Genomic DNA, 20337 nt, shown 5'->3' with positions numbered 1-20337 from the left:
GTCTGTATGAGTATAGTAATCTAGTAGCTTCTGTGGGTCTGTATGAGTAAACTAATCTAGTAGCTGCAGTGGGTCTGTATGAGTATAGTAATCTAGCAGCTTCTGTGGGCCTGTATGAGTATAGTTATCTAGTAGTTTATGTGGGTTTGTATGAGTATAGTAAACTAGTAGCTGCTGTGGGTCTGTATGAGTATAGTAATCTAGTAGCTTCTGTGGGTCTGTATGAGTATAGTAATCTAGTAGCTGCTGTGGGTCTGTATGAGTATAGTAATCTAGCAGTTTATGTGGGTCTGTATGAGTATAGTAATCTAGTAGCTTCTTTGGGTCTGTATGAGTATAGTAATCTAGTAGCTGCTGTGGGTCTGTATGAGTATAGTAATCTAGCAGTTTATGTGGGTCTGTATGAGTATAGTAATCTAGAAGCTGCTGTGGGTCTGTATGAGTACCTTCTGTGGGTCTGTATTTGTATAGTAATATTCATATACACAATTACAGTTGTGATAGTATAATTTAAGTGATGCTACATATCTAATGTTTCCTTTAAATATCAGTGAATGCCTCTGCTTTGGCCATTACAATCATGAAGTACCATATAATGTAGCTGGGGTTTAATGCATTTTGAATATCTTAATGAAATACCCTTCACATGCTCTTTCTAGGGGAACAGTCATTTACTAAGAAACTGTAAACTGTAAACAACTCTGCTGACACTATATGGTACAGAGGGAAGGGCTCTTAAGGGACTAAGTTCTAAGGTCCTACTACGCACAACTCTGCTGACACTATATGGTACAGAGGGAAGGGCTCTTCAGAGACTGTTCTAAGGTCCTACTACACACAACTCTGCTGACACTATATGGTACAGAGGGAAGGGCTCTTTTGGGAAGTTCTAAGGTCCTACTACACACAACTCTGCTGACACTATATGGTACAGATGGAAGGGCTCTTAAGGGACTAAGTTCTAAGGTCCTACTACGCACAACTCTGCTGACACTATTTGGTACAGAGGGAAGGGCTCTTAAGGGACTACGTTCTAAGGTCCTACTACACACAACTCTGCTAACACTATATGGTACAGAGGGAAGCGCTCTTCAGAGACTAAGTTCTAAGGTCCTACTACACACAACTGTGCTGACACTATATGGTACAGAGGGAAGGGCTCTTTTGGGAAGTTCTAAGGTCCTACTACACACAACTCTGCTAAAACTATATGGTACAGAGGGAAGGGCTCTTTTGGGAAGTTCTAAGGTCCTACTACACACAACTCTGCTAACACTATACGGTACAGAGGGAAGGGCTCTTCAGAGACTAAGTTATAAGGTCCTACTCTGCACAACTCTGCTGACACTATATGGTACAGAGGGAAGGGCTCTTCAGAGACTAAGTTCTAATGTCCTACTCTGCACAAATCTGCTGACACTATATGGTAAAGAGGGAAGGGCTCTTAAGGGACTAAGTTCTAAGGTCCTACTACGCACAACTCTGCTGACACTATATGGTACAGAGGGAAGGGCTCTTCAGAGACTAAGTTATAAGGTCCTACTCTGCACAACTCTGCTGACACTATATGGTACAGAGGGAAGGGCTCTTCAGGGACTAAGTTATAAGGTCCTACTATGCACAACTCTGCTGACACTATATGGTACAGAGGGAAGGGCTCTTCCGAGAAGTTCTAAGGTCCTAATACACTAAACTCTGCTAACACTATATGGTACAGAGGGACAGGCTCTTTGGAGACTAAGTTCTAAGGTCCTACTACACACAGATCTGCTGACACTATATGGTACAAAGGGAAGGGCTCTTTTGGCAAGTCCTAAGGTCCTACTACACACAACTCTGCTGCCACTTTATGGTAAAGAGGGAAGGGCTCTTCAGAGACTAAGTTCTAAGGTCCTACTACGCACAACTCTGCTGACACTATATGGTACAGAGGGACAGGGCTCTTCAGAGACTAAGTCCTAAGGTCCTACTACACACAACTCTGCTGACACTATATGGTACAGAGGGAAGGGCTCTTCAGAGACTAAGTTATAAGGTCCTACTACGCACAACTCTGCTAACACTATATGGTAAAGAGGGAAGAGCTCTTCAGAGACTAAGTTCTAAGGTCCTACTACACACAACTCTGTTGACACTATATGGTAAAGAGGGAAGGGCTCTTCAGAGACTAAGTTCTAAGGTCCTACTACGCACAACTCTGCTGACACTATATGGTACAGAGGGAAGGGCTCTTCAGAGACTAAGTTCTAAGGTCCTACTACACACAACTCTGCTGACACTATATGGTACAGAGGGAAGGGCTCTTTTGGGAAGTTCTAAGGTCCTACTACACACAACTCTGCTGACACTATATGGTACAGAGGGAAGGGCTCTTAAGGGACTAAGTTCTAAGGTCCTACTACGCACAACTCTGCTGACACTATATGGTACAGAGGGAAGGGCTCTTAAGGGACTAAGTTCTAAGGTCCTACTACACACAACTCTTCTAACACTATATGGTACAGAGGGAAGCGCTCTTCAGAGACTAAGTTCTATGGTCCTACTTCACACAACTCTGCTGACACTATATGGTACAGAGGGAAGGGCTCTTTTGGGAAGTTCTAAGGTCCTAATACACACAACTCTGCTAACACTATATGGTACAGAGGGAAGGGCTCTTTTGGGAAGTTCTAAGGTCCTACTACACACAACTCTGCTAACACTATATGGTACAGAGGGAAGGGCTCTTCAGAGACTAAGTTATAAGGTCCTACTCTGCACAAATCTGCTGACACTATATGGTACAGAGGGAAGGGCTCTTCAGAGACTAAGTTCTAAGGTCCTACTCTGCACAACTCTGCTGACACTATATGGTAAAGAGGGAAGGGCTCTTAAGGGACTAAGTTCTAAGGTCCTACTACGCACAACTCTGCTGACGCTATATGGTACAGAGGGAAGGGCTCTTCAGAGACTAAGTTATAAGGTCCTACTCTGCACAACTCTGCTGACACTATATGGTACAGAGGGAAGGGCTCTTCAGGGACTAAGTTATAAGGTCCTAATATGCACAACTCTGCTGACACTATATGGTACAGAGGGAAGGGCTCTTCCGAGAAGTTCTAAGGTCCTACTACACTCAACTCTGCTAACACTATATGGTACAGAGGGACGGGCTCTTTTGGGAAGTTCTAAGGTCCTACTACACACAACTCTGCTAACACTATATGGTACAGAGGGAAGGGCTCTTCAGAGACTAAGTTATAAGGTCCTACTCTGCACAAATCTGCTGACACTATATGGTACAGAGGGAAGGGCTCTTCAGAGACTAAGTTCTAAGGTCCTACTCTGCACAACTCTGCTGACACTATATGGTAAAGAGGGAAGGGCTCTTAAGAGACTAAGTTCTAAGGTCCTACTACGCACAACTCTGCTGACACTATATGGTACAGAGGGAAGGGCTCTTCAGAGACTAAGTTATAAGGTCCTACTCTGCACAACTCTGCTGACACTATATGGTACAGAGGGAAGGGCTCTTCAGGGACTAAGTTATAAGGTCCTACTATGCACAACTCTGCTGACACTATATGGTACAGAGGGAAGGGCTCTTCCGAGAAGTTCTAAGGTCCTACTACACTCAACTCTGCTAACACTATATGGTACAGAGGGACGGGCTCTTCGGAGACTAAGTTCTAAGGTCCTACTACACACAGATCTGCTGACACTATATGGTACAGAGGGAAGGGCTCTTCAGGGACTAAGTTATAAGGTCCTACTACACACAAATCTGCTAACACTATATGGTACAGAGGGAAGGGCTCTTCTGGGAAGTTCTAAGGTCCTACTACACACAACTCTGCTAACACTTTATGGTACAGAGGGAAGCGCTCTTCAGAGACTAAGTTCTAAGGTCCTACTACACACACATCTCTGCTAACACTATATGGTAAAGAGGGAAGAGCTCTTCAGAGACTAAGTTCTAAGGTCCTACTACACACAACTCTGCTGACACTATATGGTACAGAGGGAAGGGCTCTTCAGAGACTAAGTTCTAAGGTCCTACTACGCACAACTCTGCTGACACTATATGGTACAGATGGACAGGGCTCTTCAGAGACTAAGTAGAGGACAGGCTCTTCAGAGACTAAGTCCTAAGGTCCTACTACACACAACTCTGCTGACACTATATGGTACAGAGGGAAGGGCTCTTCAGAGACTAAGTTTAAGGTCCTACTACGCACAACTCTGCTAACATATGGTAAAGAGGGAAGAGCTCTTCAGAGACTAAGTTCTAAGGTCCTACTACACACAACTCTGTTGACACTATATGGTAAGAGGGAAGGGCTCTTCAGAGACTAGTTCTAAGGTCCTACTACGCACAACTCTGCTGACACTATATGGTACAGAGGGAAGGGCTCTTCAGACTAAGTTCTAAGGTCCTACTACACACAACTCTGCTGACACTATATGGTACAGAGGGAAGGGCTCTTTTGGGAAGTTCTAAGGTCCTACTACACACAACTCTGCTGACACTATATGGTACAGAGGGAAGGGCTCTTAAGGGACTAAGTTCTAAGGTCCTACTACGCACAAACTCTGCTGACACTATATGGTACAGAGGGAAGGGCTCTTAAGGGACTAAGTTCTAAGGTCCTACTACACACAACTCTTCTAACACTATATGGTACAGAGGGAAGCGCTCTTCAGAGACTAAGTTCTATGGTCCTACTTCACACAACTCTGCTGACACTATATGGTACAGAGGGAAGGGCTCTTTTGGGAAGTTCTAAGGTCCTAATACACACAACTCTGCTAACACTATATGGTACAGAGGGAAGGGCTCTTTTGGGAAGTTCTAAGGTCCTACTACACACAACTCTGCTAACACTATATGGTACAGAGGGAAGGGCTCTTCAGAGACTAAGTTATAAGGTCCTACTCTGCACAAATCTGCTGACACTATATGGTACAGAGGGAAGGGCTCTTCAGAGACTAAGTTCTAAGGTCCTACTCTGCACAACTCTGCTGACACTATATGGTAAAGAGGGAAGGGCTCTTAAGGGACTAAGTTCTAAGGTCCTACTACGCACAACTCTGCTGACGCTATATGGTACAGAGGGAAGGGCTCTTCAGAGACTAAGTTATAAGGTCCTACTCTGCACAACTCTGCTGACACTATATGGTACAGAGGGAAGGGCTCTTCAGGGACTAAGTTATAAGGTCCTAATATGCACAACTCTGCTGACACTATATGGTACAGAGGGAAGGGCTCTTCCGAGAAGTTCTAAGGTCCTACTACACTCAACTCTGCTAACACTATATGGTACAGAGGGACGGGCTCTTTTGGGAAGTTCTAAGGTCCTACTACACACAACTCTGCTAACACTATATGGTACAGAGGGAAGGGCTCTTCAGAGACTAAGTTATAAGGTCCTACTCTGCACAAATCTGCTGACACTATATGGTACAGAGGGAAGGGCTCTTCAGAGACTAAGTTCTAAGGTCCTACTCTGCACAACTCTGCTGACACTATATGGTAAAGAGGGAAGGGCTCTTAAGAGACTAAGTTCTAAGGTCCTACTACGCACAACTCTGCTGACGCTATATGGTACAGAGGGAAGGGCTCTTCAGAGACTAAGTTATAAGGTCCTACTCTGCACAACTCTGCTGACACTATATGGTACAGAGGGAAGGGCTCTTCAGGGACTAAGTTATAAGGTCCTACTATGCACAACTCTGCTGACACTATATGGTACAGAGGGAAGGGCTCTTCCGAGAAGTTCTAAGGTCCTACTACACTCAACTCTGCTAACACTATATGGTACAGAGGGACGGGCTCTTCGGAGACTAAGTTCTAAGGTCCTACTACACACAGATCTGCTGACACTATATGGTACAGAGGGAAGGGCTCTTCAGGGACTAAGTTATAAGGTCCTACTACACACAAATCTGCTAACACTATATGGTACAGAGGGAAGGGCTCTTCTGGGAAGTTCTAAGGTCCTACTACACACAACTCTGCTAACACTTTATGGTACAGAGGGAAGCGCTCTTCAGAGACTAAGTTCTAAGGTCCTACTACACACACATCTCTGCTAACACTATATGGTAAAGAGGGAAGAGCTCTTCAGAGACTAAGTTCTAAGGTCCTACTACACACAACTCTGCTGACACTATATGGTAAAGAGGGAAGGGCTCTTCAGAGACTAAGTTCTAAGGTCCTACTACGCACAACTCTGCTGACACTATATGGTACAGATGGACAGGGCTCTTCAGAGACTAAGTCTCAAGGTCCTACTACACACAACTCTGCTGACATTATATGGTAAAGAGGGAAGGGCTCTTCAGAGACTAAGTTCTAAGGTCCTACTACGCACAACTCTGCTGACACTATATGGTACAGAGGGACAGGGCTCTTCAGAGACTAAGTCCTAAGGTCCTACTACACACAACTCTGCTGACACTATATAGTAAAGAGGGAAGGGCTCTTCAGAGACTAAGTTCTAAGGTCCTACAATGCACAACTCTGCTGACACTATATGGTACAGAGGGACAGGGCTCTTCAGAGACTAAGTCCTATGGTTCTACTACACACAACTCTGCTGACACTATATGGTACAGAGGGAAGGGCTCTTCAGAGACTAAGTTATAAGGTCCTACTATGCACAGCTCTGCTGACACTATATGGTAAAGAGGGAAGAGCTCTTCAGAGACTAAGTTCTAAGGTCCTACTACACACAACTCTGCTGACACTATATGGTAAAGAGGGAAGGGCTCTTCAGAGACTAAGTTCTAAGGTCCTACTACACACAACTCTGCTGACACTATATGGTAAAGAGGGAATGGCTCTTCAGAGACTAAGTCCTAAGGTCCTACTACACACAACTCTGCTGACACTATATGGTAAAGAGGGAATGGCTCTTCAGAGACTAAGTCCTAAGGTCCTACTACACACAACTCTGCTGACACTATATGGTACACAGGGAAGGGCTCTTCAGAGACTAAGTTATAAGGTCCTACTATGCACAGCTCTGCTGACACTATATGGTACAGAGGGAAGGGCTCTTCAGAGACTAAGTTCTAAGGTCCTACTACACACAACTCTGCTGACACTATATGGTAAAGAGGGAAGGGCTCTTCAGAGACTAAGTTCTAAGGTCCTACTACACACAACTCTGCTGACACTATATGGTAAAGAGGGAAGGGCTCTTCAGAGACTAAGTTCTAAGGTCCTACTACGCACAACTCTGCTGACACTATATGGTACAGAGGGACAGGGCTCTTCAGAGACTAAGTCCTAAGGTCCTACTACACACAACTCTGCTGACACTATATGGTACAGAGGGAAGGGCTCTTCAGAGACTAAGTTATAAGGTCCTACTACGCACAACTCTGCTAGCACTATATGGTAAAGAGGGAAGAGCTCTTCAGAGACTAAGTTCTAAGGTCCTACTACACACAACTCTGTTGACACTATATGGTAAAGAGGGAAGGGCTCTTCAGAGACTAAGTTCTAAGGTCCTACTACGCACAACTCTGCTGACACTATATGGTACAGAGGGAAGGGCTCTTCAGAGACTAAGTTCTAAGGTCCTACTACACACAACTCTGCTGACACTATATGGTACAGAGGGAAGGGCTCTTTTGGGAAGTTCTAAGGTCCTACTACACACAACTCTGCTGACACTATATGGTACAGAGGGAAGGGCTCTTAAGGGACTAAGTTCTAAGGTCCTACTACACACAACTCTTCTAACACGATATGGTACAGAGGGAAGCGCTCTTCAGAGACTAAGTTCTATGGTCCTACTTCACACAACTCTGCTGACACTATATGGTACAGAGGGAAGGGCTCTTTTGGGAAGTTCTAAGGTCCTAATACACACAACTCTGCTAACACTATATGGTACAGAGGGAAGGGCTCTTTTGGGAAGTTCTAAGGTCCTACTACACACAACTCTGCTAACACTATATGGTACAGAGGGAAGGGCTCTTCAGAGACTAAGTTATAAGGTCCTACTCTGCACAAATCTGCTGACACTATATGGTACAGAGGGAAGGGCTCTTCAGAGACTAAGTTCTAAGGTCCTACTCTGCACAACTCTGCTGACACTATATGGTAAAGAGGGAAGGGCTCTTAAGGGACTAAGTTCTAAGGTCCTACTACGCACAACTCTGCTGACGCTATATGGTACAGAGGGAAGGGCTCTTCAGAGACTAAGTTATAAGGTCCTACTCTGCACAACTCTGCTGACACTATATGGTACAGAGGGAAGGGCTCTTCAGGGACTAAGTTATAAGGTCCTACTATGCACAACTCTGCTGACACTATATGGTACAGAGGGAAGGGCTCTTCCGAGAAGTTCTAAGGTCCTACTACACTCAACTCTGCTAACACTATATGGTACAGAGGGACGGGCTCTTCGGAGACTAAGTTCTAAGGTCCTACTACACACAGATCTGCTGACACTATATGGTACAGAGGGAAGGGCTCTTCAGGGACTAAGTTATAAGGTCCTACTACACACAAATCTGCTAACACTATATGGTACAGAGGGAAGGGCTCTTCTGGGAAGTTCTAAGGTCCTACTACACACAACTCTGCTAACACTTTATGGTACAGAGGGAAGCGCTCTTCAGAGACTAAGTTCTAAGGTCCTACTACACACACATCTCTGCTAACACTATATGGTAAAGAGGGAAGAGCTCTTCAGAGACTAAGTTCTAAGGTCCTACTACACACAACTCTGCTGACACTATATGGTAAAGAGGGAAGGGCTCTTCAGAGACTAAGTTCTAAGGTCCTACTACGCACAACTCTGCTGACACTATATGGTACAGATGGACAGGGCTCTTCAGAGACTAAGTCTCAAGGTCCTACTACACACAACTCTGCTGACATTATATGGTAAAGAGGGAAGGGCTCTTCAGAGACTAAGTTCTAAGGTTCTACTACGCACAACTCTGCTGACACTATATGGTACAGAGGGACAGGGCTCTTCAGAGACTAAGTCCTAAGGTCCTACTACACACAACTCTGCTGACACTATATAGTAAAGAGGGAAGGGCTCTTCAGAGACTAAGTTCTAAGGTCCTACAATGCACAACTCTGCTGACACTATATGGTACAGAGGGACAGGGCTCTTCAGAGACTAAGTCCTAAGGTTCTACTACACACAACTCTGCTGACACTATATGGTACAGAGGGAAGGGCTCTTCAGAGACTAAGTTATAAGGTCCTACTATGCACAGCTCTGCTGACACTATATGGTAAAGAGGGAAGAGCTCTTCAGAGACTAAGTTCTAAGGTCCTACTACACACAACTCTGCTGACACTATATGGTAAAGAGGGAAGGGCTCTTCAGAGACTAAGTTCTAAGGTCCTACTACACACAACTCTGCTGACACTATATGGTAAAGAGGGAATGGCTCTTCAGAGACTAAGTCCTAAGGTCCTACTACACACAACTCTGCTGACACTATATGGTAAAGAGGGAATGGCTCTTCAGAGACTAAGTCCTAAGGTCCTACTACACACAACTCTGCTGACACTATATGGTACACAGGGAAGGGCTCTTCAGAGACTAAGTTATAAGGTCCTACTATGCACAGCTCTGCTGACACTATATGGTACAGAGGGAAGGGCTCTTCAGAGACTAAGTTCTAAGGTCCTACTACACACAACTCTGCTGACACTATATGGTAAAGAGGGAAGGGCTCTTCAGAGACTAAGTTCTAAGGTCCTACTACACACAACTCTGCTGACACTATATGGTAAAGAGGGAATGGCTCTTCAGAGACTAAGTTCTAAGGTCCTACTACACACAACTCTGCTGACACTATATGGTAAAGAGGGAATGGCTCTTCAGAGACTAAGTCCTAAGGTCCTACTACACACAACTCTGCTGACACTATATGGTACACAGGGAAGGGCTCTTCAGAGACTAAGTTCTAAGGTCCTACTACACACAACTCTGCTGACACTATATGGTACAGAGGGAAGGGCTCTTTTGGGAAGTTCTAAGGTCCTACTACACACAACTCTGCTAACACTATATGGTACAGAGGGAAGCGCTCTTCAGAGACTAAGTTCTAAGGTCCTACTACGCACAACTTTGCTGACACTAAATGGCACAGAGGAAAGGGCTCTTCGGAGACTAAGTTCTAAGGTCCTACTACACACAACTCTGCTGACACTATATGGTACAGAGGGAAGGTCTCTTTTGGGAAGTTCTAAGGTCCTACTACACACAACTCTGCTAACACTATATGGTACAGAGGGAAGCTCTCTTCAGAGACAAAGTTCTAAGGTCCTACTACGCACAACTTTGCTGACACTAAATGGCACAGAGGAAAGGGCTCTTCGGAGACTAAGTTCTAAGGTCCAACTACGCACAACTTTGCTGACACTCTATGGCACAGAGGAAAGGGCTCTTTGGAGACTAAGTTATAAGGTCCTACTATGCACAGCTCTGCTGACACTATATGGTACAGAGGGAAGGGCTCTTCAGAGACTAAGTTCTAAGGTCCTACCTACACACAACTCTGCTGACACTATATGGTACAGAGGGAAGGGCTCTTCAGAGACTAAGTCCTAAGGTCCTACTACACACAACTCTGCTGACACTATATGGTACACAGGGAAGGGCTCTTCAGAGACTAAGTTATAAGGTCCTACTATGCACAGCTCTGCTGACACTATATGGTACAGAGGGAAGGGCTCTTCAGAGACTAAGTTCTAAGGTCCTACTACGCACAACTCTGCTGACACTATATGGTACAGAGTGACAGGGCTCTTCAGAGACTAAGTTCTAAGGTCCTACTACACACAACTCTGCTGACACTATATGGTACAGAGGGAAGGGCTCTTTTGGGAAGTTCTAAGGTCCTACTACGCACAACTTTGCTGACACTAAATGGCACAGAGGAAAGGGCTCTTCGGAGACTAAGTTCTAAGGTCCTACTACACACAACTCTGCTGACACTATATGGTACAGAGGGAAGGGCTCTTTTGGGAAGTTCTAAGGTCCTACTACACACAACTCTGCTAACACTATATGGTACAGAGGGAAGGTCTCTTCAGAGACTAAGTTCTAAGGTCCTACTACACACAACTCTGCTGACACTATATGGTACAGAGGGAAGGGCTCTTCAGAGACTAAGTTCTAAGGTCCTACTACGCACAACTCTGCTGACACTATATGGTACAGAGGGACAGGGCTCTTCAGAGACTAAGTTCTAAGGTCCTACTACACACAACTCTGCTGACACTATATGGTACACAGGGAAGGGCTCTTCTGGGAAGTTCTAAGGTCCTACTACACACAACTCTGCTGACACTATATGGTAAAGAGGGAAGGGCTCTTCAGAGACTAAGTTATAAGGTCAGCACTAGAAGGTAACAAGGTGACATTAACTAACACTGACTGTTGTAGTCACAATCTGACATATACACCGTTCTGATATGAGCTGTAAATGATTTTTCTCTGATTTTCCCAGCTCCATCTCTCACCTATCTTTACCTCTCTGCACCTCATGTCCTTTATTACCCGTATCCCCTCACTGCACTATACTCTAGTAATGTCACCAGGCCACTGATACACATACAAAAAATCAGCCAATCCATAACATAGCAACCAAGTCTAAACAATTTGTAAAATAAAACATCTTGTTTGCTGCATTTGTTTTTCAATAGCCAAACTCCACCTACTGTTTGCCTTATTTGTCGGAGCCAATCTGGGCTTCATTCTGCAGCTGACAAGATTAGCGATGGTCAGTATGTTAGTACCCATTGTATATTAACATCTCAAGGTAAATTTATTTTACACCCCTATTGACTATAGCCCCCCTAAACCTCAATGGTGTCAGCTGCCCCGAAAGAAGCTAGTACCTGAATTACATATCCAGTGCTTGATGGCGTGTACGGAGAGGAAAACAAAAGGACTTTAAATAACATTAGGAACAGTTGGTAGAAATTAGATCCTCGCCAGTCCCCCCTGCACTGTTGATATTTAGCTTTCTGCAACCCAAAATTTTACGGTATTGAAAAATCCACCGCAATGTGATTTGCCTTGTGCTGGGTGACTGCTTCCTAATATAAACATATTTATATCAGCCTTACACGGTAACAAATAATGAAACCTTGGTACTCATCATGCATAACCAAGTTACCCTGATATTCTTGTATGTTATGTCCCTATATGTATGTGCCACCCTGTATTCACAGCTGCTTTAGCTATGGACTTACCCTGCCATCCTCCACAAACTGACCGACGTGGCAAAACCACTCCCTGGAACAGAACCATGTCGGCATTATCACTGTGGGTCCATGGGATGTGAATACCTGAAAGGAACCAGAATAGTATCTCGTTAGACAAACTAGACTGTAGATACAGGGCTGCTACACTGGTACATGGTCTGAGCTCAGACGGGAGAAATAAATCAAATGAATCACAAAACGGCTGCCACAAAAGAAATGTATTCTACATAATAAAATGTTATTCCCCATTAACGAAACAAAGGAGATAGGTTTGTGTACAATTGGCATTCAATAAACCGTTGCTAGTGATTCACAAGCAAAAAAAAACATAATTAGAATAAAAATAGTGAATACAACAAAACCACTAAAAAGTGATTAAATAACACACAGAAAAGTGAATACAAAATAACAAAAATAATGAGTCAAATATGTGAAAAAATCTCCCCAATCTGTGAAGAGATGGTGGAAGGAACTTATATATACAGTATATATATATATATATATATATATATATATATATATATATATATATTTCCTATGTATCCAAATGATCGTTGTAAGTTTTCAGAAGTTCCTCAAATAAAACACAGAGAGGAGAACACCAGAACTGTATTAGAAGTCTTATTTGATAGAAGGTAAAGTCAAATACTCACATTTACCAGCTCTGAGTTTGAAAGGCTCAGTAAATTACTGCACAAGCAAAGCAGGATCTCTTTTTATTAAAAAATAATTTATTAAAGGGCCATGATACCCAAATGTTTAAACGCTTGAAAGTGATGCAGCATAAGTGTAAAAAGCTGACTAGAAAATATCACCTGAACATCTCTATGTAAAAAAGAAAGATATTTTACCTCAAAATGTCCTAAGTATTCAAATCCCATTGCAAAGGATTTTAAGAAGCAAATCAGTATGTCTGTCTCAGGACAGCTAAGGGAGTGAGCTTTGTGCACACTCATCTTATTTCCCTATTCAGTTTAAGCAAGTTTACTATGAAATCTCATGAGAGTTAAGTGAAATCTCATGAGATCACAGTAAAAGAGTTCATGACCTCAGCACTGCTGATTGGCTGCTGTTGGAAAGCAGCTGAGTATAACTTTTTACACAGAACTTACTATGCTGAGCTGAGGAGATTGTGAGGTAAAATATCTTCCTTTTTTACATAGAGATGCTCAGGTGATATTTTCCTGTCAGCTTTTTACAGTTATACTGCATCAGTTTCAAGGGATTTAGCATATGAGTATTATGTCCCTTTAAAAAAAATGCATCAATTAGAATCAACAAGGGAACTATGTCACTCAGGTTCTAAACTGGGGACCCAGGCAAATGTGATAGTATGATTACAAAAGAGTAATAGTCTCACAGCAATCAATTGCTAACAGTGCACCAATACGCTGCCTGTCCGTATCGGTTGGTAGTCCCGCCCCTCTTTGTGACGTGCTGCTGTGTTCATACAGTGAAACGTACGTTGAAGATTAGTGATTTACTCTCTGTTTTGTTTAAGGAACTTCTGAAACTGGCTTACAACGATCAGTTGGATACATATGAGAAACTGTTTTCTTCACAAATTGGGGGGATTTTTGTCACATATCTGACACACTATTTTTGTTATAAAGAAACATCATTGTTTTTTTTTGGGTTTTTTTTAACTAATGCATTTTAAAAGGGGCATAAAACCCAGATTTTTTTGTTTCATATAGAACATACAATGTACAACAGCTTTGCAAATCACTTCTATGATCGAAGTTGATTCCTTCTTTTGCTATCCTTTGTGGAAGTAAAGGCAGTGCACTACTGGGAGCAAGGTGAGCCATTGACAAGAGGCATATATCTGCAGCCTCCATGAGTTAAATATTGACTTTAATGACCTTTTAAATTAACCTAAATAAGCAAGACTGTTATAGTAATGTGCTGTGCATAACTGCAGTGAGGTCCAGTTATTTAAATATTAAATAAGCACCATTTATCTTTATTTTCTTTTTTTAATTATTATTTATTTATTATAAGTTTTATCAAACACAAGCTGCACACTGACATTTATATGGGGGTCAGTGATGTCACAGATAGTGATGTTGCGAACATAAAAATTTGGGTTCGCGAACGGAGAACTTGAACTTCCACAAAAGTTTGCGAACGGGCGAACCGCCATTTACTTCAATAGGCAGGCGAATTTTAAAACCCAAAGGGACTCTTTCTGGCCACAATAGTGATGGAAAAGTTGTTTCAAGGGCACTAACACCTGGACTGTGGCATGCCGGGGGGGGGGATCCATGGCAAAACTCCCATGGAAAATTACATAGTTGATGCAGAGTCTGGTTTTAATCCATAAAGGGCATAAATCACCTAACATTCCTAAATTGTTTGGAATAACGTGCTTTAAAACATCAGGTATGATGTTGTATCGATCAGGTAGTGTAAGGGTTACGTGTAAGGGCTACGCCCGCTTCACAGTGCGCAGTGTAGGTGATATACCTGCCCTGAACATGCTTTGCAGACCAGGTATCAGTGGTCAGATGGACCCTTGCCCCAACACTGTGTGCCAGACATGCCATTATAGCAGACTTATATGGCTTTGGCGTTGTTTTTTGGTAATTAGAAGGCTGCTAAATGCCACTGCGCACCACACGTGTTTTATGCCCAGCAGTGAAGGGGTTAATTAGGGAGCATGTAGGCATCTTGTAGAGTTAATTTTAGCTTAAGTGTAGTGTAGTAGACAACCCAAACTATTGATCTAGGCCCATTTTGGTATATTTCATGCCACCATTTCACCGCCAAATGCGATCAAATAAAAAAAATTGATCACTTTTTCACAAACTTTAGGTTTCTCACAGAAATTATTTACAAACAACTTATGCAATTATGGCATAAATGGTTGTAAATGCTTCTCTGGGATCCCCTTTGTTTAGAAATAGCAGACTTATATGGCTTTGGCGTTGCTTTTTGGTAATTAGAAGGCTTCTAAATGCCACTGTGCACCACACGTGTTTTATGCCCAGCAGTGAAGGGGTTAATTAGGGAGCATGTAGGGAGCCTGTAGAGTTAACTTTAGCTTAAGTGTAGTGTAGTAGACAACCCAAACTATTGATCTAGGCCCATTTTGGTATATTTCATGCCACCATTTCACCGCCAAATGCGATCAAATTTTAAAAAAACGTATTTTTCTTCGCAATTTTAGGTTTCTCACTGAACTTATTTACAAACAGCTTGTGCAATTATGGCACAAATGGTTGTAAATGCTTCTCTGGGATCCCCTTTGTTCAAAAATAGCAGACATATATGACTTTGGCGTTGCTTTCTGGTAATTAGAAGGCCGCTAAATGCTGCTACGCATCACACGTGTATTATGGCTAGCAGTGAAGGGGTTAATTAGGTAGTTTGTAGGGAGCTTGCAGGGTTAATTTTAGCTTTAGTGTAGAGATCAGCCTCCCACCTGACACATCAGACCCCCTGATCCCTCCCAAACAGCTCCCTTCCCTCCCCCACCCCACAACCGTCCCCGCCATCTTAAGTACTGGCAGAAAGTCAGCCAGTACTAAAATAAAAGTTTTTTTTTAAAAAAAAAATAATTTTTTTAGCATATTTACATATGCTGTGGTATAGCATCCCCCCTTAGCTCCCAACCTCCCTGATCCCCCCAAAACAGCTCTCTAACCCTCCCCATCTGCCTTATTGGTGGCCATCTTGGGTACTGGCAGCTGTCTGCTATTATTTCACAGTAAAAAAGTTTTTTTGTTTTTTTTTTTAAATGTACACTACTGTTACACCAGATATGAGTGGTGGCACTGGGCAAGTGGGCACAGTATACGCTGTGAGCCTGACACACACAGATTACACAGGAAAAAAAAAAAAAGCAGACTGATGTTCTAGCCCTAAAAAGGGCTTTTTGGGGTGCTGTCCTTACAGCAGAGATCAGATGAGTCCCTCAGGACTGTAGTGGACACTGAATACACTAGCCTAGCTATCGATTTCCCTATTAAATCAGCAGCAGCTACACTGTCCCTCCTCTCACTAAGAATGCAGCTTCCAAATTAATCTAAAATGGATGCTGTCCAGGAGGTGGGAGGGTCTGGGAGGGAGGGTCTGCTGCTGATTGGCTGTAATGTGTATTCTGACTGTGAGGTACAGGGTCAAAGTTTACTCAATGATGACGAATAGGGGGCGGATCGAACATCGCATATGTTCGCCCGACAAGGCAAACGCGAGCATGCTATGTTCGCCGGGAACTATTCACGGGCGAACAATTTGCGACATCACTAGTCACAGACAGTAGATCTAATGTAAACAGTGATGATCATATGTGAAACAAATACATATCCTGCACCTATGGGTGCCAACTGCACCACTGAACAACCAGCCGCTAGTCAGAGGGCTGTGCTCAGCCTTTAGGTGAGACCATATCATGTTAGCCTTATGCCCACATCCGACCGCAGAATAGAGCCTGTTGTTAGAGCTGCTGCCAGTTACATGCCCACATCTGACCGCAGAATAAAGCCTGTTGTTAGAGCTGCTGCCAGTTACATGCCCACATCCGACCGCAGAATAAAGCCTGTTGTTAGAGCTGCTGCCAGTTACATGCCCACATCCGACCGCAGAATAAAGCCTGTTGTTAGAGCTGCTGCCAGTTACATGCCCACATCCGACCGCAGAATAAAGCCTGTTGTTAGAGCTGCTGCCAGTTACATGCCCACATCCGACCGCAGAATAGAGCCCGTTGTTAGAGCTGCTGCCAGTTACATGCCCACATCTGACCGCAGAATAAAGCCTGTTGTTAGAGCTGCTGCCAGTTACATGCCCACATCCGACCGCAGAATAAAGCCTGTTGTTAGAGCTGCTGCCAGTTACATGCCCACATCCGACCGCAGAATAAAGCCTGTTGTTAGAGCTGCTGCCAGCTACATGCCCACATCCGACCGCAGAATAAAGCCTGTTGTTAGAGCTGCTGCCAGCTACATGCCCACATCTGACCGCAGAATAAAGCCTGTTGTTAGAGCTGCTGCCAGTTACATGCCCACATCCGACCGCAGAATAGAGCCCGTTGTTTGAGCTGCTGCCAGTTACATGCCCACATCTGACCGCAGAATAAAGCCTGTTGTTAGAGCTGCTGCCAGTTACATGCCCACATCCGACCGCAGAATAGAGCCCGTTGTTAGAGCTGCTGCCAGTTACATGCCCACATCCGACCGCAGAATAGAGCCCGTTGTTTGAGCTGCTGCCAGTTACATGCCCACAGGGCACCTCAGATAGGTCTCATGGTAACGTATTGCATATGAAAGGTCAGATCAGACCGAACGACAAGTACTTGATTCTACACAGAGGAGATACTAGTGGTCACCTAGTAACTATCCCAGGACATAAGTGATGTAGCTGTCTGATCCCTTTTTATTGGCATTATTATGTTACTTCAGATCCTATTCCGAGCCACCGGGAAGAAGAAATAAGATGACCCTGCGCTGGATGAAGATTTTCCGTGCTGGACTTCAGGAATAATGAGTATCTATATTGGGGTTAGAGACCCATTAGCTTATGTTTATTTTTTTTATTCTGGTTAATTTTGTTTATTGATTTCTCTAATCTTAGATTTTTTTAATTTTTGTAATATTAGCTTTTTTATTTTAATTTAATCATAGTTTTTTTATGTAAATTTAGTTTTTTTCATGTAAATGAAGGTTTAGGGGTTAATAGGTAAATTAAGAAGATTGCATTGTGGGGGTTGGGAGATTAGGGGTTAATAGTTTTAATAGGTCATTTGCATTGTGAGGGGTTGGTGGTTTAGGGGTTAATATTGTAGTTAGATATTTTGCGTTGTGGGGGATGGCAGATTAAGGGTTAAGTCATTTATTAGTTACTTGGCGTTGTGGGGGTTGGCGGTTTAGTGGTGAATAGTTTAAATAGGTAGATTGTGTTGTTGGGGCTGGCGATTATTAGCTGCGTTGTGGCGGAATGTCAGATATAGGGGTTTTGACATGTCAAGTTCATTTTTTGGAGGTGGGTTAGATTTTTAGAGTTGTTTAAACATTTATTTTCTTTTTTACTTAGGCGCCAGTTTATCCGACTTATGGCAGTGTGTTTTCTACCGGCACCGTATATGTGATTCACCCGTTGTACGAAATGAATGAAATATTATGTGTCTGTATATACCCAGCACTATATAATAAGTAGTAACATTATGTGTCTGTATATACCCAGCACTATATAATAAGTAGTAACATTATGTGTCTGTCTGTACCCAGCACTATGTAATAAGTAGTAACATTATGTGTCTGTCTGTACACAGCACTATATAATAAGTAGTAACATTATGTGTATGTATGTACCGAGCACTATGTAATAAGTAGTAACATCATGTGTATGTATGTACCCAGCACTATGTAATAAGTAGTAACATTATGTGTCTGTATGTACCCAGCACTATATAATAAGTAGTAACATTATGTGTCTGTCTGTACCCAGCACTATATAATAAGTAGTAACATTATGTGTCTGTCTGTACCCAGCACTATGTAATATGTAGTAACATTATGTATATGTATGTATCCAGCACTATGTAATATGTAGTAACATTATGTATATGTATGTACCCAGCACTATATAATAAGTAGTAACATTATGTGTATGTATGTACCCAGCACTATGTAATAAGTAGTAACATTATGTGTCTGTATGTATCCAGCACTATATAATAAGTAGTAACATTATGTGTCTGTCTGTACCCAGCACTATGTAATAAGTAGTAACATTATGTGTCTGTATGTACCCAGCACTATGTAATAAGTAGTAACATTATGTGTCTGTATATACCCAGCACTATGTAATATGTAGTAACATTATGTATATGTATGTACCCAGCACTATATAATAAGTAGTAACATTATGTGTATGTATGTACCCAGCACTATGTAATAAGTAGTAACATTATGTGTCTGTATATACCCAGCACTATATAATAAGTAGTAACATTAAGTGTCTGTCTGTACCCAGCACTATGTAATAAGTAGTAACATTATGTGTCTGTATGTACCCAGCACTATGTAATAAGTAGTAACATTATGTGTCTGTATATACCCAGCACTATGTAATAAGTAGTAACATTATGTGTCTGTATGTACCCAGTACTATGTAATAAGTAGTAACATCATGTGTCTGTATGTACCCAGCACTATGTAATAACTAGTAACATTATGTGTCTATATGTACCCAGCACTATATAATAAGTATTAACATTATGCGTCTGTATGTACCCAGCACTATGTAATAAGTAGTAGCATCATGTGTCTATATGTACCCAGCACTATGTAATAAGTAGTAACATTATGTGTCTGTATGTACCCAGCACTATGTAATTAGTAGTAACATTATGTGTCTGTACGTACCCAGCACTATGTAATAAGTAGTAACATTATGTGACTATATGTACCCAGCACTATGTAATATGTAGTAACATTATGTGTCTATATGTACCCAGCACTATGTAATAAGTAGTAACATTATGTGTCTATATGTACCCAGAACTATGTAATAAGTAGTAACATTATGTGTCTGTATGTACCCAGCACTATCTAATTAGTAGTAACATTATGTGTCTGTATGTACCCAGCACTATGTAATAAGTAGTAACATTATGTGTCTGTATGTACCCAGCACTATGTAATAAGTAATAACATTATGTGTCTATATGTACCCAGCACTATGTAATATGTAGTAACATTATGTGTCTGTATGTACCCAGCACTATGTAATTAGTAGTAACATTATGTGTCTGTATGTACCCAGCACTATGTAATAAGTAGTAACATTATGTGTCTGTATGTACCCAGCACTATGTAATATGTAGTAACATTATGTATATGTATGTACCCAGCACTATGTAATAAATAGTAACATTATGTATATGTATGTACCCAGCACTATGTAATAAGTAGTAACATTATGTATATGTATGTACCCAGCACTATGTAATAAGTAGTAACATTATGTGTCTGTATGTACCCAGCACTATGTAATAAGTAGTAACATTATGTGTCTGTATGTACCCAGCACTATGTAATAAGTTGTAACATTATGTGTCTGTATGTACTCAGCACTATGTAATAAGTAGTAACATTATG

At 42.3% G+C, this 20337-nt stretch overlaps 1 protein-coding gene across 2 annotated transcripts in view; it reads right to left on the bottom strand.

Annotated features, from left to right (window-relative positions):
* Positions 1-20337, bottom strand: part of B3GNTL1 (UDP-GlcNAc:betaGal beta-1,3-N-acetylglucosaminyltransferase like 1) — a 1507642-nt gene that overhangs the window by 214342 nt on the left and 1272963 nt on the right. For both annotated transcript variants that reach the window (XM_053710298.1, XM_053710307.1), the window contains exon 8: positions 12224-12319. In XM_053710298.1, coding sequence (XP_053566273.1) covers positions 12224-12319 — 96 coding nt within the window. The remainder of the gene's footprint in view (positions 1-12223; positions 12320-20337) is intronic.

This window comes from Bombina bombina, chromosome 1, assembly GCF_027579735.1.
Source record: "Bombina bombina isolate aBomBom1 chromosome 1, aBomBom1.pri, whole genome shotgun sequence".
NCBI lineage: Eukaryota > Metazoa > Chordata > Amphibia > Anura > Bombinatoridae > Bombina > Bombina bombina.
This window is presented reverse-complemented; position numbering and strand designations above follow the sequence as displayed.